Source organism: Balaenoptera physalus (genome assembly GCF_965194825.1).
Source record: "Balaenoptera physalus genome assembly, chromosome: 16".
Classification (NCBI taxonomy): Eukaryota; Metazoa; Chordata; class Mammalia; order Artiodactyla; family Balaenopteridae; genus Balaenoptera; species Balaenoptera physalus.
Window position 1 is genome coordinate 71,833,870 of NC_138898.1, and position 17,600 is coordinate 71,851,469.

Here is a 17,600-nt window from a genome sequence, read left to right on the forward strand (position 1 = left end):
CCACAGCTAAGACCCACTCCTTAGAAAAGGAGACTTGATATATGTTGAAGGATTGGCTATAATGGTTAAAAATTTTATACAACCAAAACACCCATCAGTGGGCTTCTACACAACTGTTTAAAAGAATGAGGTGGACTTGGATGTATTAACAAAAAACAATGAAAGCTATGGCTACCCGTGATATATTCTCAAGTCCAGTATAGGGGCATAAGGGAAAGCAAGTTACAGAACTCTATGGAGAGTATAAGGCCATCAATGTAAAAGATGTGTTTATGTATGCATTTAAATGGTCTGAAAGGATAATTTTTTAAGGAAGTCTTCCAAAAGTGCCTAAGTCTCAGGAGCAATAGCACATATATAAAGCTAGCTGCAGCTGACCCTTATTTTCACTACGATTTAGCACCGCAAACTTAGAGGAAAAAAATGCTACATGTTTCAGCACATCCACCGTCGCTGTTTATGTTTTATGTTGAGACCTGCCGCTTCAGTGGTTGTGCTGATAAGACGACCTCAGAACCAGGGCTCAGTGTGTGCATCGGCATCTCGGGGGATGGTCAGAACGCTGGTTCTGCTCCCTCAGCCTCTAGCCAGCAGGTGAACCTCAGTTTCCTCATCCAGAAAGGCTGAGGACCACTCACATCTCACCCAAGTCTCCTTCCAAGTCTAAAATTTGATGATTCTCTCACCGCCCTTCTCCTTCAAAGATGTGGAACTTCACTAAAACAGAAGTGACAGCATTTGACAGACAAGAGAACAGACCAGGAGGAGACATACTTTCTATCTAATACCATCACAAATCTGAATGTGACCGACACAATTTCATTTTTTTTTCCTATTTTTCAAATTAATTTGAGGGACACCCTAAAATCAGATCACTTCTTGGGAACCACTGTGAAATATCAACGTACTTATCAGCTTCATACAAACGAGGAAAACTTTTATCATAGGTCTGCAGCATACAATCAGAGCTCCCCAGCATGAGTCCATGACAAAGTCAGGTGTGAAACTGAGCCAGTGGAAGCCCCTGACTGCTAGCTTGTCTGCCACTACTCATTTACACACATATACTCCCTTTGTAACCCAAGAACTCTCACTAATAAATAAGCACCACCAGGCACCAAAGTTCAAGGAAAAAAATGTGGGAGAGAAAATTTGATTCATCAATTAATTTTTGTTTTCCTGCAAATTTGAAAGGAGTCCCCACATTTCTTTTATCAGTAGATCACTCTGTTCTAGTTGTTCTTTGGAAGCACAGTTTGAAAACTGCTGCTATAAAACCTATCTTTGTTACTTGAAAGATGACCTTCCTTCTTTCACTTACTGCAAAAGGGCACTGAGCACCAGAAATCCGAAAGCATCTGTACGAACCTGGAGCACCCAAGCTAGCATCCTATTAAAGTTCGGACAATAAGCTTATTTCCTCTGAAAACAGCATACTGAGCATTCAGGTTTCAAAATGATTTACTTACTGTCATAGTTTTACTAAGACAGTGATCCCAGGATCCTGCCAGTAAAGTCCAACCTTTACTCTAGTGCTGCAGCAAACCCAGAGAAGAAAAAGTAACAAGATAACCATTAAAGGCTGGGAAAGTAAGGAAAACTTGCACTAAGGAAGTTCAAAACATTCCTCCAACAGTTTCTTAACCTCAGCACTACTGACATTTGGGGCTGGATAATCCTTTTTGAGGGATACTGTCCCGCATGTTGTATGACACTTAGCCCCAAACCTGGAGTCTCCCCACTAGTCGCCAGTAGCACCCCACCCCAGGTGTGACACCCAAGTATGTGTCTCCAGACATCACCAAATGTCCCCAGAAGTGAGGGAGTAGGCGAGGCAAAAGTGCCCTGGTTGACAACTACTCTAACAGCAGGAGAAAAATGACTGCACAAAAAGAGAAAAAGATATAAGCGGCAGCTAGAGACGTTTCTTAAAGCTTACCAAGATTGGACCAGTCAACTTCTTTCATTCTGGAAAATGAAAATCCAACCATAACAACCATCTAGCTCATCCAAAACCAAAAATCCATTTACCTGGCAAGCTCCTAAAGCTGAAATCAATGTGGTTAGAATCCTAATTGAAAATCTTACAAACAAAATTGTTAGTAACTTAAAGAAGTTTTAGGACGCTAAAAGTACATGCAAAGACATACTAAGTGCTTTTCGAGACCTCAAGGCAAATCATCTCAAGATGGCAAATTGGTTTTATCTCCTCTGCCAACTGGTAGAGGCTGCCCGGAGCCCAGAATTCAACAGGATTCTGAGGCTGAATGTGAGCTCAAGAGAAGAGTATCTGCCTCAAATATCAATGTGTGCCACCAACAGGTGAGGGGGGCGTGGTGACTGGTGTGCCAGCATCCTCTTGCTTGGTGCTTCAACTTCCTTTATGCTTCACAGGCAGGTGCAGTGTCTTCCCCACGTGAGAGTGCCTGGCACATGGTAGGCGAAGCACTTTGGTGGGCTGCCTACAAGGCAATCCCCTCCTTTACTCATCTTTTCTATGAAGGCAGGAAAACCCAAATACCACACCTTTCTGCCTCCATGGCAGCCAGGGTGGTCAAGCGACATGATTATAGTTAATGAGATGTCAGCAGAAGCCTGTTGAGGGGGCTTCTGGAAGAATTTTTATTTCCCTAATGACTTCCTGCCTTGACTGGGTAGAAAACCCTGAGGTGACAAACATTAAGGACAAAAGGCCACTGATAGCTAAGGACAACAGAATGGAAACACAGAAATGGTCTGGGTCCTAGTTGGGCCCATAAAGCCACTGCACCACCCTAGAACCACCTACCTCCAGACTTCTTACAGGTGAGCTAATTCAACATCTTTATTGCTTAAGGCACCATCATTAGGGCTTCTTCTTTCTGGTGCTGAATGCATTCCTAACTGACTGAATAAACCTTCAACAGAGGGAGGTGAATGAATGAATGCAAAGTGAAATCTACTAACCGTTCAGAAGATTACATTTTTTAAAAACAAGGCCTCAGGGTAGGGGTGGTGGTGTGATGAACTGGGAGATTGGGATTGACATGTATACACTAATATGTATAAAATGGATAACTAATAAGAACCTGCTGTATAAAAAAATAAATAAAATAAAATTCAGAAGAAAAAAACAAGGCCTCTAAGAATCTGTTCAACTTTGCCAAAGCATGTTTTTCTAGAATTATTGACCCAATTCTGTTACAGCTTTTTAATGGATAAAAAAGTAAACACAATCTCTTAAAAAGCAATGGAAATGTTCACATACAAAAATGCTGTAGAAATTGATTTTCACATTTTGGAAAAGAATGGAAAACCAAACTTAAAACACTAGGCTGTGACCTTGAAAAGTCTGCAACTGCTGTGGCTACTTGCAGGCATGTATAGGCAAAAAGAAAAAGACCGATAGTAGCTGGTTGGCTGCCATTCCCTCCTACTTTCTTATTTTGAGATCTCTGACATGAATCTCTTTTTTTCCAGTCCCTATCCCAGTCAAGTATTTCCATTCAAATTTCCAAGATCAAACAACAACCATTTTTTTCTTTTTGAGTAAAACAAGGTAGAACATAAATAAATATAAAAAACATGTAAGTAAAATGTATTAAAATGGGAGGAGTAGACCTTGGCAGTGTTGTTCCTCAGCAAGACAGTAGGTCCTCAACCAAGCTGATGCCCGCAGATAGCTGACCAATTTATATTTTAATCAAATCATTTACTCATACTTAAATAAGTGTATGTTAGAAAGAAACTTCATAGCACCAATGGAATGCCAGTACCATTTGCCATAAATAGAAGACAGGGCTTCCCTGGTGGCACAGTGGTTAAGAATCTGCCTGCCAATGCAAAGGGTTCGAGCCCTGGTCCGGGAAGATCCCACATGCTGCGGGGCAACTAAGCCCATGCGCCACAACTACTGAGCCTGCGTTCTAGAACCCGCGAGCCATAACTACTGAGCCTGCGTGCCACAACTACTGAAGCCCGTGCAACTAGAGCCTGTGCTCCACAAGAGAAGCCCGCGCACCGCAACGAAGAGTAGCCCCCGCTCGCCGCAACTAGAGAAAGCCCGCACGCAGCAACGAAGACCCAACGCAGCCAAAAATAAGTAAATAAATTTATTTAAAAAAAGAAGACAAATGTAAAGACAAATCCAATGAAGACATGACCTTATTAAATTCTAGCTACTGTTGCCTATTCAGATCTCTAAACTTGAAGCTTATTCTCTATTAAAAAAAAAAAAAGGTGGGGGAGTGAGCAAGAGGTGTTAAAGACAAGCTAACCACCAAGCTGAAGTCTCAGCTTTTCTCTTCCAAGTCTTTCTCTTGGGCATGATCAGGACAGAGAGAGAACAGAAAAGGAATTAACTTTCTTATTGTGTGACTTCATTCTATTTAGTTCTATTTATATCCATTTCCCACCCAGAAGTATCCCTTATACAATCCCAAATCATCTTCCCCTTTTGCTTAGAGTAAGAGCTCATTTCCTTAGTACTACAGCCTAAATGATCCTACACCACCTGGCCCCAGCCCACCACTCACACTCCGCTCTCAGCTCTCACGTACTCACAACAAGGACCCAAGGCCACAGCTAGCCCACTGCCTGTTTCTGTACGGCCTGTGAGCTAAGAACGATTTGGAGAGATGAATACTTGTAATCAGTTTGACAAAAGGGAACATTAATTTTGAACTCCAATTAAGTTAAACGTTGTACTCTCCAAAAAAAGTCCCACGCTTCTCATTAGTAGACCTGTATTACAAAATATTGTACTCAATTATTATAACATTTTTATTTTAGGCAATAAAAAAATGTGTAGAAATGTGTCTTCTCTTGTTATATAAGTATCTACATAATATCCTCGAGTTTGCCTCTTGACCAGCAGAGCCTAAAACATTTGCTATGCAGCCCTTTACAGAAAGAGTTTGCCCAACCCGGAGCTACGTTGCGGGTCAAGTACACCAGGCTCTTTCCCGTCTCCAGGTGTCCACACTTCGCTTACACCTGGGAACCGCTTTCCCCTGAGCTCCTCAAGGCTGGCCCTCCCCGTGGTTATTCAAGTCTCAGAATATCACCTCCTCCGAGAAGTCACCCTAACCCATGTAACGTACCCTGCCAGCACATCGGTCATATCACCAGGTTTTACTTCCTTCAAACCACTGTCTGGTACTACCTCTTTAACTTGTTAAAGTTTTTAATACTAAAAATAATAATGGCAGCAAATACTCATAGCACTGCACACAATGGAAGCATTTTTCATACCAGGTTGAACCCTATAAATGTGCCAATCTGTAAGTCAGAACGGTCAGCAGTGAGTAACTTCATTGGGCTCAACCCAACATATCAACTTGTTAGCAGCTCACAACCACCTATGAGGTAGGTACCAGATGAGGAAATTGTAGCACAGAGAGGTAGAGTAACCTGCCCGAGGTCACACCGCTAGTAAGTGGCAGAACAAGGATTTGAACCCAAGCTCAACACTCCCACCCGAAGAATATAAGTTCCAGGATGGCAGACGGTCTTGCCCATTGTCCCATCCCTCCCCTGTGCCCATCAAAGAGCCCGCCACGTAGCAAGCCCTTACAAATACGCGATGCATGAATGAGTGAATGACTGTCCCTCGCCATCAGCGCCATCTGCCCGGACTCGCGGCCCGCTCCTCTTTCCTGAGGCAACCAGAGCATCAGTCCTCCGGCCGCGACGGAAGCGGGGAAGGAAGCTCTGGGCAGGCGGGTGCCCCAGGGGCTCACCTTGAAGTCGCGGCTGTGCTGCGGGGTGTACTCCAGGGTCCAGAGGGCCCGCACCAGGTGCGCCAGCTGCTCGGTGACCTCACCCTGGCCCTGCGCGCCGCGCCCCGCGGGCTGCTCGGGGTCAGGCGAGGGCTCGGGCCGCCCCGCCCGGTACTGGCCGAGCGCCAGGTACTCGGCGAAGAGCTCGGTGTTGCTGAGGCACTGAAGCGTGGCGTTCATGAAGCACGTGTTGCCGTGGTTTCGGAGCCCCGCCACCCCGGGCACCGGCTCCGCGGCGCAGGCGGGCGGCGCGGGCGAGGCGGGCGAGGCGGGCGGCGGCGGGCACGGCGGCGGCGTGGGCGCGGCCGTGGGCCCGGGCGGGAAGCAGCTGCGGAGGCCGCCGCGGTCCGGGGCGGCGCCCTCGGAGCTAAGGTGCGAGAGCGTGGACAGCGTCTTGAGGACGCGGCTCATGAAGCTACCCACCGAGCGCGCCGACGAGGGCGAGGAGGGCGCGGCCGGCCCGGGGCCCCCAGCGCCGCCGCCGCCGCCCGCGCGGCCGCTCCGGAACAGCCGCTTGCTGAAGGAGCGCTTCTCCTTCCCGCCCGCTGCCGCCGCCGGCGGCCCGGGCCCGGGCGCCGTTACCTTGGACATGGCGGTGGCCGCCGACGCTCATCACCGCGTCCGCCCGCCCGGCCCGCGTCCCCGCCACGGCCGCCGCCGCATCCCGCCGCGCCGCGCCTCACCGGGATTGGGGGCTCGACGCCCCACACACCTCAGAGCGCGGCGGACCTAGCAGGCGAGCCGCGGCCGGCGGGGCGGGCGGGAGCGCGCGAGATCCGCCCAGCTGGGCCGCTCACGTGACTCGCCTCCCAGCGCCCCCGCCCCGCGCTGAAGCCGCCGCGGCCGCCATTTTGACTCCGGGAACGGAGCCGCCTCCCCAGCCAGACGCAGTGACTGGCGGCTCCGGGCGCGGTACTGCTCTATGAAGCCCGAGGGAGGCCATGTCTAGTGTGGGCAAGGTCCAGGCGCCGCGGGGTAGCGCTGGGCTAGCGCTGGGCTAGTACTGGGCTAGTACTGGGCTAGCGCTGGGCTAGCGCTGGGTGGTGGACGCCCCGGGGTGGGACTCCGTCTTGACTGATCTGATGGTGGAGGCCTTGGGAAAGTGCAGGAATCAGGACGCCCCCTTACCATACTCTGGAAGAGGTGATGGACATGGCCCTGACCGATCCTAGGCAAGCCAGCCCCGCCAGGCTCCCGAGGGACCCCGACGGTCGGCTTGCCCACTCGAACGCCATCGCAGAGCCTGGCACGTTTTGGCCAGGCTTGTCTTCCAGGCGGCACTTTGGGGTCGCGGTGAAACTATATTATCAGAATACCTTTCTTTTCAGACCCCCCTGAGCTCTACCATCATTCACTCATTCATTCAACAGTTACTGTTAGTGCCAAGCACGGTCCTAGACGCTGGGAATACGACGAAGTGTGAAACTAACAGGGTTATTGCGTGCTCTCTTGTTAGTGGATGCTGATAATAGCTGCCGTTACAAGCATTGTGCTAAGCATGCAATCTCTCCTTCAGTCTTCCATTCAATTCCTTTGAGATTGGTAGACTCTTACCCATTTCAAACCCAAGTATGTTTCAAAGCCCCTAGACTTGCCTTCTAAACAAAAGGTCACAGACCCACAAATATCAGGTGGTCCTATCAGCGCATGAAGAATTCTGGTGTTTCAATCATACTATTATTACTTTAAGTGACTTGACTTAGTGTTGCGGAGGATATAAGGAATGGCAGGGACTCTGGCAAATTGCAAATCAACATCCTTCTAAAGGGGGTGGCTGCCACTCAGCTCCAGCCAATTGTTCCCATGCAGAAATGAGGGCTCAGGGCTTCCCTGGTGGCGCAGTGGTTGAGAATCTGCCTGCCAATGCAGGGGACACGGGCTCGAGCCCTGGTCTGGGAAGATCCCACATGCCGCGGAGCAACCGGGCCCGTGAGCCACAACTACTGAGCCTGCGCGTCTGGAGCCTGTGCTCCGCAACAAGAGAGGCCGCGATAGTGAGAGGCCCGCGCACCGCAATGAAGAGTGGCCCCCACTTGCCGCAACTAGAGAAAGCCCTCGCACAGAAACGAAGACCCAACGCAGCCATAAATAAATAAATAAATAAACCCAAAGTTTAAAAAAAAAAAAAAAGTTGTGAAGAAATACCAGTGGTTTTAAAAAAAAAAAAGAAAGAAAGAAATGAGGGCTCAGATCATCTGATTCTTTAAGAGAAGGTAGAAATCCTATTTTTAAATGTTGGTTCAATTAAAAAAGAAAAAAAATAGTGCAAAAAACCCCAAAAAAGTACATCTTTGTGCTGCCAAATCCACTGGTTTATGACCTCCTCTCTGTAGATTCTCTTCTTTGCTAACCCTTCGCCTGAGTCCTGGTTACTGCAGAACGGAGAAATCAGGGAAAGGAGAGCCTTTCCTCTTTTCAAAACATAAATCCCACCTTACACCGTATTTCAAAGTAAATGGCTTTTGCCTCTGACCTCCGACCCCGTAGTAGGCAGGACTCTTATGCTGACACCCAGTGGATTCTTTGCACTAGTCCGCAAATCACCTTGCAGACGTGTTTAAATTTTTTCAAATATGAAATTGTGGCGGAGGAAGGGACAAAAAAAGGAAGAGCTTTTGGTGAAATTTCAAGCAGTGTGACAACATTTTATCACAATATTCAGCCATTATGCTGAAAGTTTGTTTGTTTGCTTGCTTGCTTGTTTCTAGTATATGGGAAGGGTCTTGGGGCTGTGGTCTCTCTCTGTAGATTTCAGTCTAACTAGGGAGTTAGCCCCCAAGCTTTGCTTCCCTATGCTGCCTTTATTTATTTATTTATTTATTTTCGCACTTCTCCATTTTGGACTCATGTCCATAGCACCAATCACACTTGCTCAAAATCCGCAAAAGACTGTCAGCTCTTAAGGCAGAGACTAGCTCTCTTTTGCTGACCATAGATGCCCAGCACTGACCATGGTTCTAATAAATGTTCGGTTGAATGAATAAACTGTTTTAGAAGGAAACTGAGCATAGCAACAGCTTTTCATCCCTCACGTCTTATGCCCTGAGCCTATCTCCAATTTCAGCCTCAGCTATAAACTGTGTAAGTCATTGCCGTGTGACGGCCACCCACCACACCCCCACACCCCCGCCACTTCAAAAGCCTGCTGTGTCTTTGCTTTTCTGCTTGAGGGTTCTCCCTAACGCCAGGGAACTCACTAGGTGGTGTGGAATTAATAAGCCCCCTCCCCGAAGCAGGGGCAACCTTCAACCAGTGGGAAATATCAGCCGGTGGAAAAACGTCCCAGCCTCCCATCCTTTGGATGGACAGCCGTGGGGTGCATCCAACAGAGTTCTTCACAGAGTCTCCAGCAAGATTGAGCCCCAGTTGCCCTCCATAGTAACCAGTTCAATAATGCACACTTTTCTGGATTTCTTTACTTCCCTGTCTCACTCTTCCTACTCCCTCAGTCCTGCTTCCGGGATCACCTCCCAAACAGACTATCTGCACCCAGGTCTTTGTCTCAGGCTCTGATCTAAGGGGAACCCAAACTGAGACATTGAGTCACTTTAATTAGAACTGGGGAATTCAAACCCAAGACCGATCTGGAATTGGTTGAGATGGGGTTTTCTTTTAGCTGCTGCAAACAATCCTTGGCCTTCTCCACCAATGCACCTTGTCCACGTGACTGTCCTGACAGCTGCTTTCCAGAACATCATTCCTTCTTTACATGCATGCCTGGCAGGCAGTAGGTACTTACAAGAGTTCTTTTTTTTTAATTTATAAAACTGAGAGTGGTCAAAGACCAGTGGAAATTTACCACCCTGCTCCTCTTCTTTATACTGGAGCCTTAGGCAAAATATGACCACATTGCCTGGGCCCTCCTTTCCATTTTCCTTGCTTGTCTGAGCCAGCCACTCAGAATCCCGTGGCTACCATGTGCTTTGAAGAAATTAGGGCACCTTAGCACCTCCTTAGCACCACCACACAGGGGGGGCAAGCTATGGTTCACCACACCCCTTGGAACATTGCCCCCTCCCCTAGCCCAGTACCACCTAGTTGTCACTCCCACCTTTTCCCACCAGTATGTATCTGAAATCCAAAATGTAGTTGCTATAGTTCAGCAGTAATTGGAGGCTGGTTTCCTTGGTCACCAGAGTCCAGTAAAATACGGTTCTCTCTGACGTTACTCACGTGGGAGTGTCCTCCAATCACTGCTTCTAGGCCAGCATTATGGAATGTCTTGTTCTTCCCCCACACCCTCAGGCAATTTGATCCAGACCCATGGGCCTTTGCTCAAGATGTATTCTCTATCCCAAACACCTTTCCCTGGGCCTCTTCATTTACCCAAGCGCTCCCCATCCTTAGAGTCTTACCTGAGGTGTCACCTGCTCCAGGAGGTGTCCCTTCTGCAGGCTCTCTTGCCACCTCTCAGTCATGACACTAATTTTACCATATTGGAAGTCAGCTTACAATCTGTCACTTGCCCTAAGGTATAGACTTCAACCCAACAGAGGCTCCTCTTACCCATTATTGGATAATTAGTAAGGTAGCCATTGTATAGCATATTGATTATTTGGCAGCAGTATATCTAAACAACATCTGAACTCCTTAATGAGACATATGAACCCCCTTCCAAATCTGGCCCCTTTTACCATTCCAGTCCAGGCTTATTGGTCCCCATAGGGGCCCAAAGCCATCCTATCCCAACTTGACCAGAACAGGCTTGGAAAAGAATTCCTAGTTGGAGCACTCAGATGGTCATTCTTTAAGACCCACCCAAACAACATTCTATAGTAAATCTTCCACTCTCTATACCCACCCCTTACCCCCAAACTAGGGAAACACAAATTAGAAACAACAGTGCAGTGAGTAGTATCGTGATCTAAATTTGGTCCATCCCTGCAACTATCTCCTTAAGCTGACACCTTGGGCCAAAGGGTATGCAGATTTCATATTTTGACACCTATTGTGTCAAGCTCACCTCCAGAAAGGTTTTATCCTGTCAACAATGAATGGGGTGTGCACATTACCCAAACCCTAGACAGTACTGAGTTTTTCAGTCTTTTTCACATTGGCAAATTCAATTAAAAAAAGATGGCGTATTAATGTACTTTTATCTGTAGGAGTGAAGTTGGACAACGTGTTCTGGTCTTCTACCACCCAACATCTAAACAGACTTCCTTTTTGAAGAGGATACCAAATTAGGCAGGACAACTCAAACTCCATTATGAAAACTGAGCAGGGGATTGGGAGAAAGTATTTGCCTTCCCACCCCTGGAAGCTAGAGCCCAGGAAGATCACCTAAGAAAGACCAGTCAGATGCTCCCACCTGGACCTTGGCTCTGGATGTATAGATACAAGCTTAGTTGGAGATAATTAGTGAATCTAGTGGCTCTATATTCAGCAGAAGGTCCAGTGGTGGCGGTGCCAGTGATGGTGGCAGTGAGTGTCCAGCTGGCTGCTCTAGTGCCAAGTTCTTACTGGTGTCTGCCTACCTGCGTTTCTGTCCAAGCCTGTTTCTCCAGCTCTGTTTATTCTGCGAGCTAACCTAATAGGCTTCCTATACATTTCTTTATTGCTGAAACTAACCAGTGTCAGTTTCCGTTGTTTGCAATCAAGAAAATGACTAGTAATGCCTTTTAGTTAGCAGTTCGTATTTTTGCTGCTGTGATTTACCTGTACACATCATTTGCCTATTTTTTCTTTGGTGTGTTCCTTTCATAAATATTGATCAATAAAAGTACTTTGTATATGAGTTATTCCTTGGTCTATGCAATTTCATTTGGTTATTTGCCTTTCACCATATTTGCAGTGTTTTTATATCAAATAGAGAATTTAAATTATTTTATATAGTCAGATTGATCATTTTTTTCTATAAAAATTTTTTTTTTCTTTAACATGCTTAGGAACTCCAAGATCATAAGAATACTCATCTGGGCTTCCCTGGTGGCGCAGTGGTTAAGAATCTGCCTGCCAATGCAGGGGACACGGGTTCGAGCCCTGGTCCAGGAAGATCCCACACACCGCAGAGCAACTAAGCCTGTGAGCCACAACTACTGAGCCCACGTGCCACAACTACTGAAGCCTGCGCACCTAGAGCCTGTGCTCTGCAACAAGAGAAGCCACCACAATGAGAAGCCCGTGCACCGCAGCAAAGAGTAGCCCCCGCTCGCCGCAAATAGAGAAAGCCCACGCGCAGCAACGAAGACCCAACTCAGCCAAAAATTAAATAAGTATATTTATATATATTAAAAAAAAGAATACTCATCTGTGTTTTCATTTAGTGCTGTTATGGTTTCTATTTTTTTTCTTTTTCTTACTGTTAATGTTGGTTCCATCTGGAATTTATTTTTGTGAAGGAAATGAGGTAAGGATCTTGCCTTTTTCCCCACTCACATGGCTAGCCAATTGTCCCAACACCTTTTTTTTTTCTAACCTAACCTTTTTCCACTGCTTCAAAATACCACTTTTTATCACATATTAAACTCCACATACATTTAGGGTTTTTAAAAATTCTCTTCTTATTGATGTGTCTTTATATTCCATGATAATATAGATATAGAATATATTGAAATGTTTGGTAGGGCAATACCTCCTAGTATTTTATTGGCTGTTCACTTATTCTCTCAGATGAATTTAATTATTGGGGGGATTACTTATATAGATTACTTTAAGAAAAATTGACATGATCATAATATTTATCTTCTTACCTGAGAATAAAGTATATCTTTTAAAAATTAGACAACGGCTCTCCATGTCCCTCAGAGTACTACAGTTTCCTTCCATAGGTTTGTGTAACATTAATAAGTTTGTTACTGTTTTTTGCTATTATGAATGGGATATTTTTGTGCCATTATATTTTCTGTTGTTTATCTCTAGGACAAAATTATTTTTGTAACCAACCACCTTGATGTACTTTAGTTGTTTCTCATAATTTTCTGTTAATTCTCTTGGGTTTTTCAGGAATTAGTATCAATGCATGAAATAGTAACCTGGCCTCTTCCTTTAAAATATTTGTACCTCATTTTTTCCTTTCTCTTGTCTAATTACCCTTCTAGAACTCTGTTAAGTAATAGCAGTGAGAGTGGGAAAGCCTGCATTGTTCCTGACATTATGCTTCACCATTAAGCATGGTGCTTACTTTTGGTTTGAGATATATATTATTTATTGCATTAAAGTAGTATCCATTTATTTCTACTTCAGAAAGTGTTATTATCAGAAATGGATCTTGAATCTTATCAAATGCCTCTGGGCACCAACAGAAATGAGCATATGCTTTTATATCCTTTGACCTGTATACCCATCACAAGTTCTTGGTAGCAAACAATATAAACTACTTTCGGCTAACTTAAACAGAAAGGGAGTTTTTTAGAAGGATGGATATCAAACAGCTCACAGAACTGTCAGAAGAGCTTCCGAATCAGACTTGGGAAACCAAGGAAGACAGTACATAGTCAGGACCCTGCACCAGAAAATGCTGCCTTAAACATCTTACATGTCATTGTTGGCACCACTGGTGAAGCTAGACACACTGCTGCCACCAAAGCTGGCACCACCATTGAACACTGGCAGCCATACTTCTGGACCCTTGGTTCTGCTATACCAGATGTGAATAATCTTGAATAATTTCTGGTTGTCTTGAACTTTTGCTATCATACCTTCAAAATTCTAAGCCCAAAGTGAAAGCATCCATTTGGTTGGGCTAAATCCTAGATCTGATTACTAGCTGCTGGGAATTAGGAAGAAGACCACATAGTGGGAGAAAGAGCTGCCTCCCATTCATCTTGAGATTCCTTCCAAAAGGAAGACTACTCAAAGCTGGGCAGCCAAAAATGACAAATGTCCACTGCAGCCTACTCATGTGATGTGTCTTGTTGATAGCGTTAAATGTATTGCTTTATCTACTTGCTACCATTTCACATAGAATTTTAAATCTATTTTCATAAGAAAGCCAGCTTGCAGTCTTTGTGTGTGTGCACGCTATCCTCGTCAGATTTCAGCTTTACCAGATTTTTAAAAGCAAGGGCCACCCCAGGAGACATAAGGGACATTATGCTTTTTAAAAGCGTCCCTATTTTCCTCAGGCTCTGGAACAATTTAAATAATGTGTTTTCAAAGGTTGTAAGAATTCTCCCATTTACTCTCTGGATCTGGTAGGGCAGGGAGTTCTTTGAAATAGTTTGTAATTTCCATCCATTAATATTGGTCTGTCTAGATGAATGGATAAAGAAAATATGGTACATATATATAGTGGGGTACTATTCAGCCATTAAAAAGAATGAAATAATGCCATTTGCAGCAACATGGGTACAACTAGAGATTATCATACTAAGTGAAGTAAGTCAGAAAGAGAAAGACAAGTACCATATGATATCACTTACATGTGGAATCTAAAATATGACACAAATGAACCTATCTATGGAACAGAAACAGAATCACGGACATAGAGAACAGACTTGTGGTTGCCAAGGGGGAGGGGGTTGGGAGAGGGATGGAGTGGAGGTTGGGATTAGCAGATGTAAGCTTTATATACAGAATGGATAAACAACAAGGTCCTGCTGTATAGCACAGGGAACTATTTTCCATGTCCTATGATAAACCATTACGTAAAAGAATATTTTAAAAAAGAATATATATATATATATATATATATATATATCTGAATGACTTTGCTGTACAGTGGTAATTAACACAACATAGTAAATCAAATATACTTCAATAAAAAATTTTTTTAATATTGGTCTGTCTAAACTTTCTTCTCTTGAATTAATTTCAGTCATGTTATTTTGCTAGAAAATCACACATGTTTTCCAATTTGCTAGCACAGTCTTACAAGGATTACCTTAAGATTCTATTTCCTTTTTTTGGCTGAGAACCATGGAAGTGAGTTAAATATATTCTTCCATTTGTGACTCTCTTATCATTAGGAAGATATAATGATATCTTCGGCAAGATATGGCAACGGCCTCCCCTCACCCCCAGTCCTTTCTTCTTTGCAAGGACATTCACTAAGCTCCAGGATTGTGGCCAACACTGTTGGTGCCCTACCCAGACGCATGGGATCCTTTACCCTTTCTGTGTGCCAGTCCTCCAGCTGTGTGCTTTGCTTTGAATCGCTGCACCTGTGACTCTCTTCTGACAGCTGTCTTTGGGCTACTGGCACTGCCTCATCTGCACACGCAGAGAGTGGAAGTGCTGGGGGCTTGTGTCTCCTGGGGTGGCCCTTGGCCAGCGACAGTTGCGTGCGAGAGTATGGAAGCCAGCTTCTCCGCCTTCATCATCACAAATTTTGAGGCATAACTTACAGTCAAGAGCTCCCTGCAGGATTAGGATGAAAGTTCCCTTTCCAAGACCCTGCTCCAAATTCCATCTTTGCTTGACAGCTTCCTTTTCCATTATCTGCTCCCCTCACCCCTTATGAGTTTCTTGTAAGAGCTCTTCCTTAAAAACCACTTACACATGAGTTCTCATCTTGGGGTCTGGTTCTGGGGAATTGGTCTAAAGCAAAGATGATTTAACCTAGTCCCTGCCCTCAAAGACTGACATACCATCCAATGAATTACACTGTAACACCTGGACATTGCCATAGAAATACAAATGAAATCCTGTGACAGTACAGAGAGGAAGTTAATAACTCAATTGGGAGGAGATAGTGAACACTGCATTTAGAAAGTGTTAGTCAATCTGGGTTTTTAAGGATGAATAGGAGTTGACCGGATAGGAAATATAGTATGGAGATGAGGTGTTATAGGCAGAGATAAAATGGCCAAAAACTTACAATTACAAATAACATGTGGTTCCTATGTTTTAGGAATTCAAAATGTAGTGAGTGAAGTTGGGAAGCCGAATGGCTCTCAGAGAAATTATAATGCAAGGGTTAAATAAGGGCTAGAATAAACAAGATGCTGTTCTTGCCTCACAGAGTGAAGCTGGGTTTGGAAGAAAGAAAATAAGTTTTCTAGGCAAAGAAAGGAGTAAAGGAAATTTAAGAAGAGAAAATCACATATGTAATGACACAGGACATGAAAAGGCTTCATATGTCAAGGAAGCGCAAGTTGAGGGTAGCTATATAGACTCATACATACATTATAAGCAAAGTATGTTCCTGTCATTCATTTCCTTTTGAAAGGAAAAGTCTCAGTGTGGTGCTAGTATGTTTTGTAAACCTCTCCACCACTTGCTAATCTCTTTCTTTCTCTCCTTTTTAAAACAAGTTCAGAACCTTCAGCAGGCAGCAGTAATGGCGTAGTTTGTAGTTCTTATTCCACATGCTCTTTGAGGACCTTGCTACTCCCCATCAAGAGTAGAATCTATATCCCCTCCCTTTTGAAACCTGGTGAGCTTCTGTGACTGCCTTGACTAATAGAATTCAGCAAAAGTGAAACTATGTGACTTCTGAGGCCATATCATAAAAGGTATATACCTTCCATTTGTCTCTCTCTCAGAATGTTCACCCTGGGAACCCAGCCACCATGCTGTGAGGAAGCCCAAGCCACACTGAGAGGGTCACATGGAAAGGGATCAAGCCTGAAGCTCTGGGCCCTGGGCCCTGACTGAGCTCCAGTTGACAACCAGCACCAACTTGCCAGCCATGCAAGTGAGTAGTCTTGGAAGAGGGTCCCCCAGTCTTCAGTCAATCCACCCCAATGATGCCCATGGAGCAAGGACAAGCCTTCCCTGACAAGCCCTGCCCAGACTGCAGATTCACAGGCAAAATAAATTGTTGTGTAGTTTTAACCCATTAAGTTGTGGGGTAATTTGTTATGATTGGATAACTGAACAAGTATCTAGATAGATTTTAATTACATTGTTTTGTTTTCCTCTATTCATTTTTACATTCACCCTCTATTTATAGCAACACTGATTTTCTACTTGCTGCAATGATAAGAGGTTTTATTTTTAAATACATTTACCCCTTGAGTGTGGGCTAGACTTCATGACTTGCTTCCAAAGAACAAAGTGTGGGAAGGGGGAAGTAGTAAATTTGTGATGGAGCAGAGACTACCTAAACCAAGTGATGATGAAGGCTGACATCACTCGAGATAAGTCATGTTGATATCAAGTGATATCAACTAACACTTACGCTTCGTGTTAGTCAGGGTTCTACAGAGAAACAGATCCAATAGGTAGGGTGTGTGTGTGTGTGTGTGAGAGAGAGAGAGAGAGAGAGAGAATAAAAGAATAAAAAAGATATAAATCTACAAAAGAGAGATTAAGAAAGGAGAATACAGTCAATGAAAGATTGTGTAAACCAAAGTTCTATCAGAACAGAAGCCACTCTGTGTGTTTTGATTAGGAAGGGGAAATGTAGGGCTTAGCCCACCAATGTAAAGCTGGGGAACGCAGGGCAGGCAAGCCACTTTCACCAGTCTCACCCTGCAGCACCAAAGCGAGCGAATATCAGGAGCAATCTGGCAGCTCTGTGCATACCAAGGGCAGGGCCAGGTATAGGGTGAGACTAGTGAGGCAGTCACCTTCGATACAGACTTTAAGAGGATACCAAAACACTCATGTGCTAGGGGGTCTCCAGAGAAACAGAACTAACAGAGTAGATATGTATATACGTATTACAGGACTTGCCTCACATGGTTGTGAAGGCTGAGAAGTCCTGCAATCTGCTGTCTGTGAGCCAGAGAACCAGGAAGGCTGGTGGTATAGTTCATTCTGACTCCGAAGACCTGAGAATGGGGCCAATGGGGTAACTCCCAGTCTGAGTCTGAAGGCCCAAGAAGCAGGGTGATGATGTCCAAGGGCAGGAGAAGATGAATGGCCCAGCTCAAGCAAAAAAATCAAATTTACCCTTCCTCCGCCTTTTTGTTCTATTCGGGTCCGCAGTGGAGTGGGTGATGCCCAGCTGCA

General features: G+C 44.9%; 1 protein-coding gene across 3 annotated transcripts in view; it reads right to left on the reverse strand.

The window, feature by feature from the left end:
- Positions 1–16,883, reverse strand: part of USP31 (ubiquitin specific peptidase 31) — a 95,964-nt gene extending 79,081 nt beyond the window's left edge. For 2 of the 3 annotated variants that reach the window (XM_082430940.1, XM_082430939.1), the window contains exon 1: positions 5,721–16,882. In XM_082430940.1, the coding sequence (XP_082287066.1) occupies positions 5,721–6,350 (630 nt within the window). In that variant the 5' untranslated portion in view covers positions 6,351–16,882. Of the gene's footprint in view, positions 1–5,720 lie in introns of all 3 variants that reach the window. The other variant, XM_082430941.1, reaches the window with a different exon arrangement.
- Between the last annotated feature and the right edge of the window lie 717 nt (positions 16,884–17,600).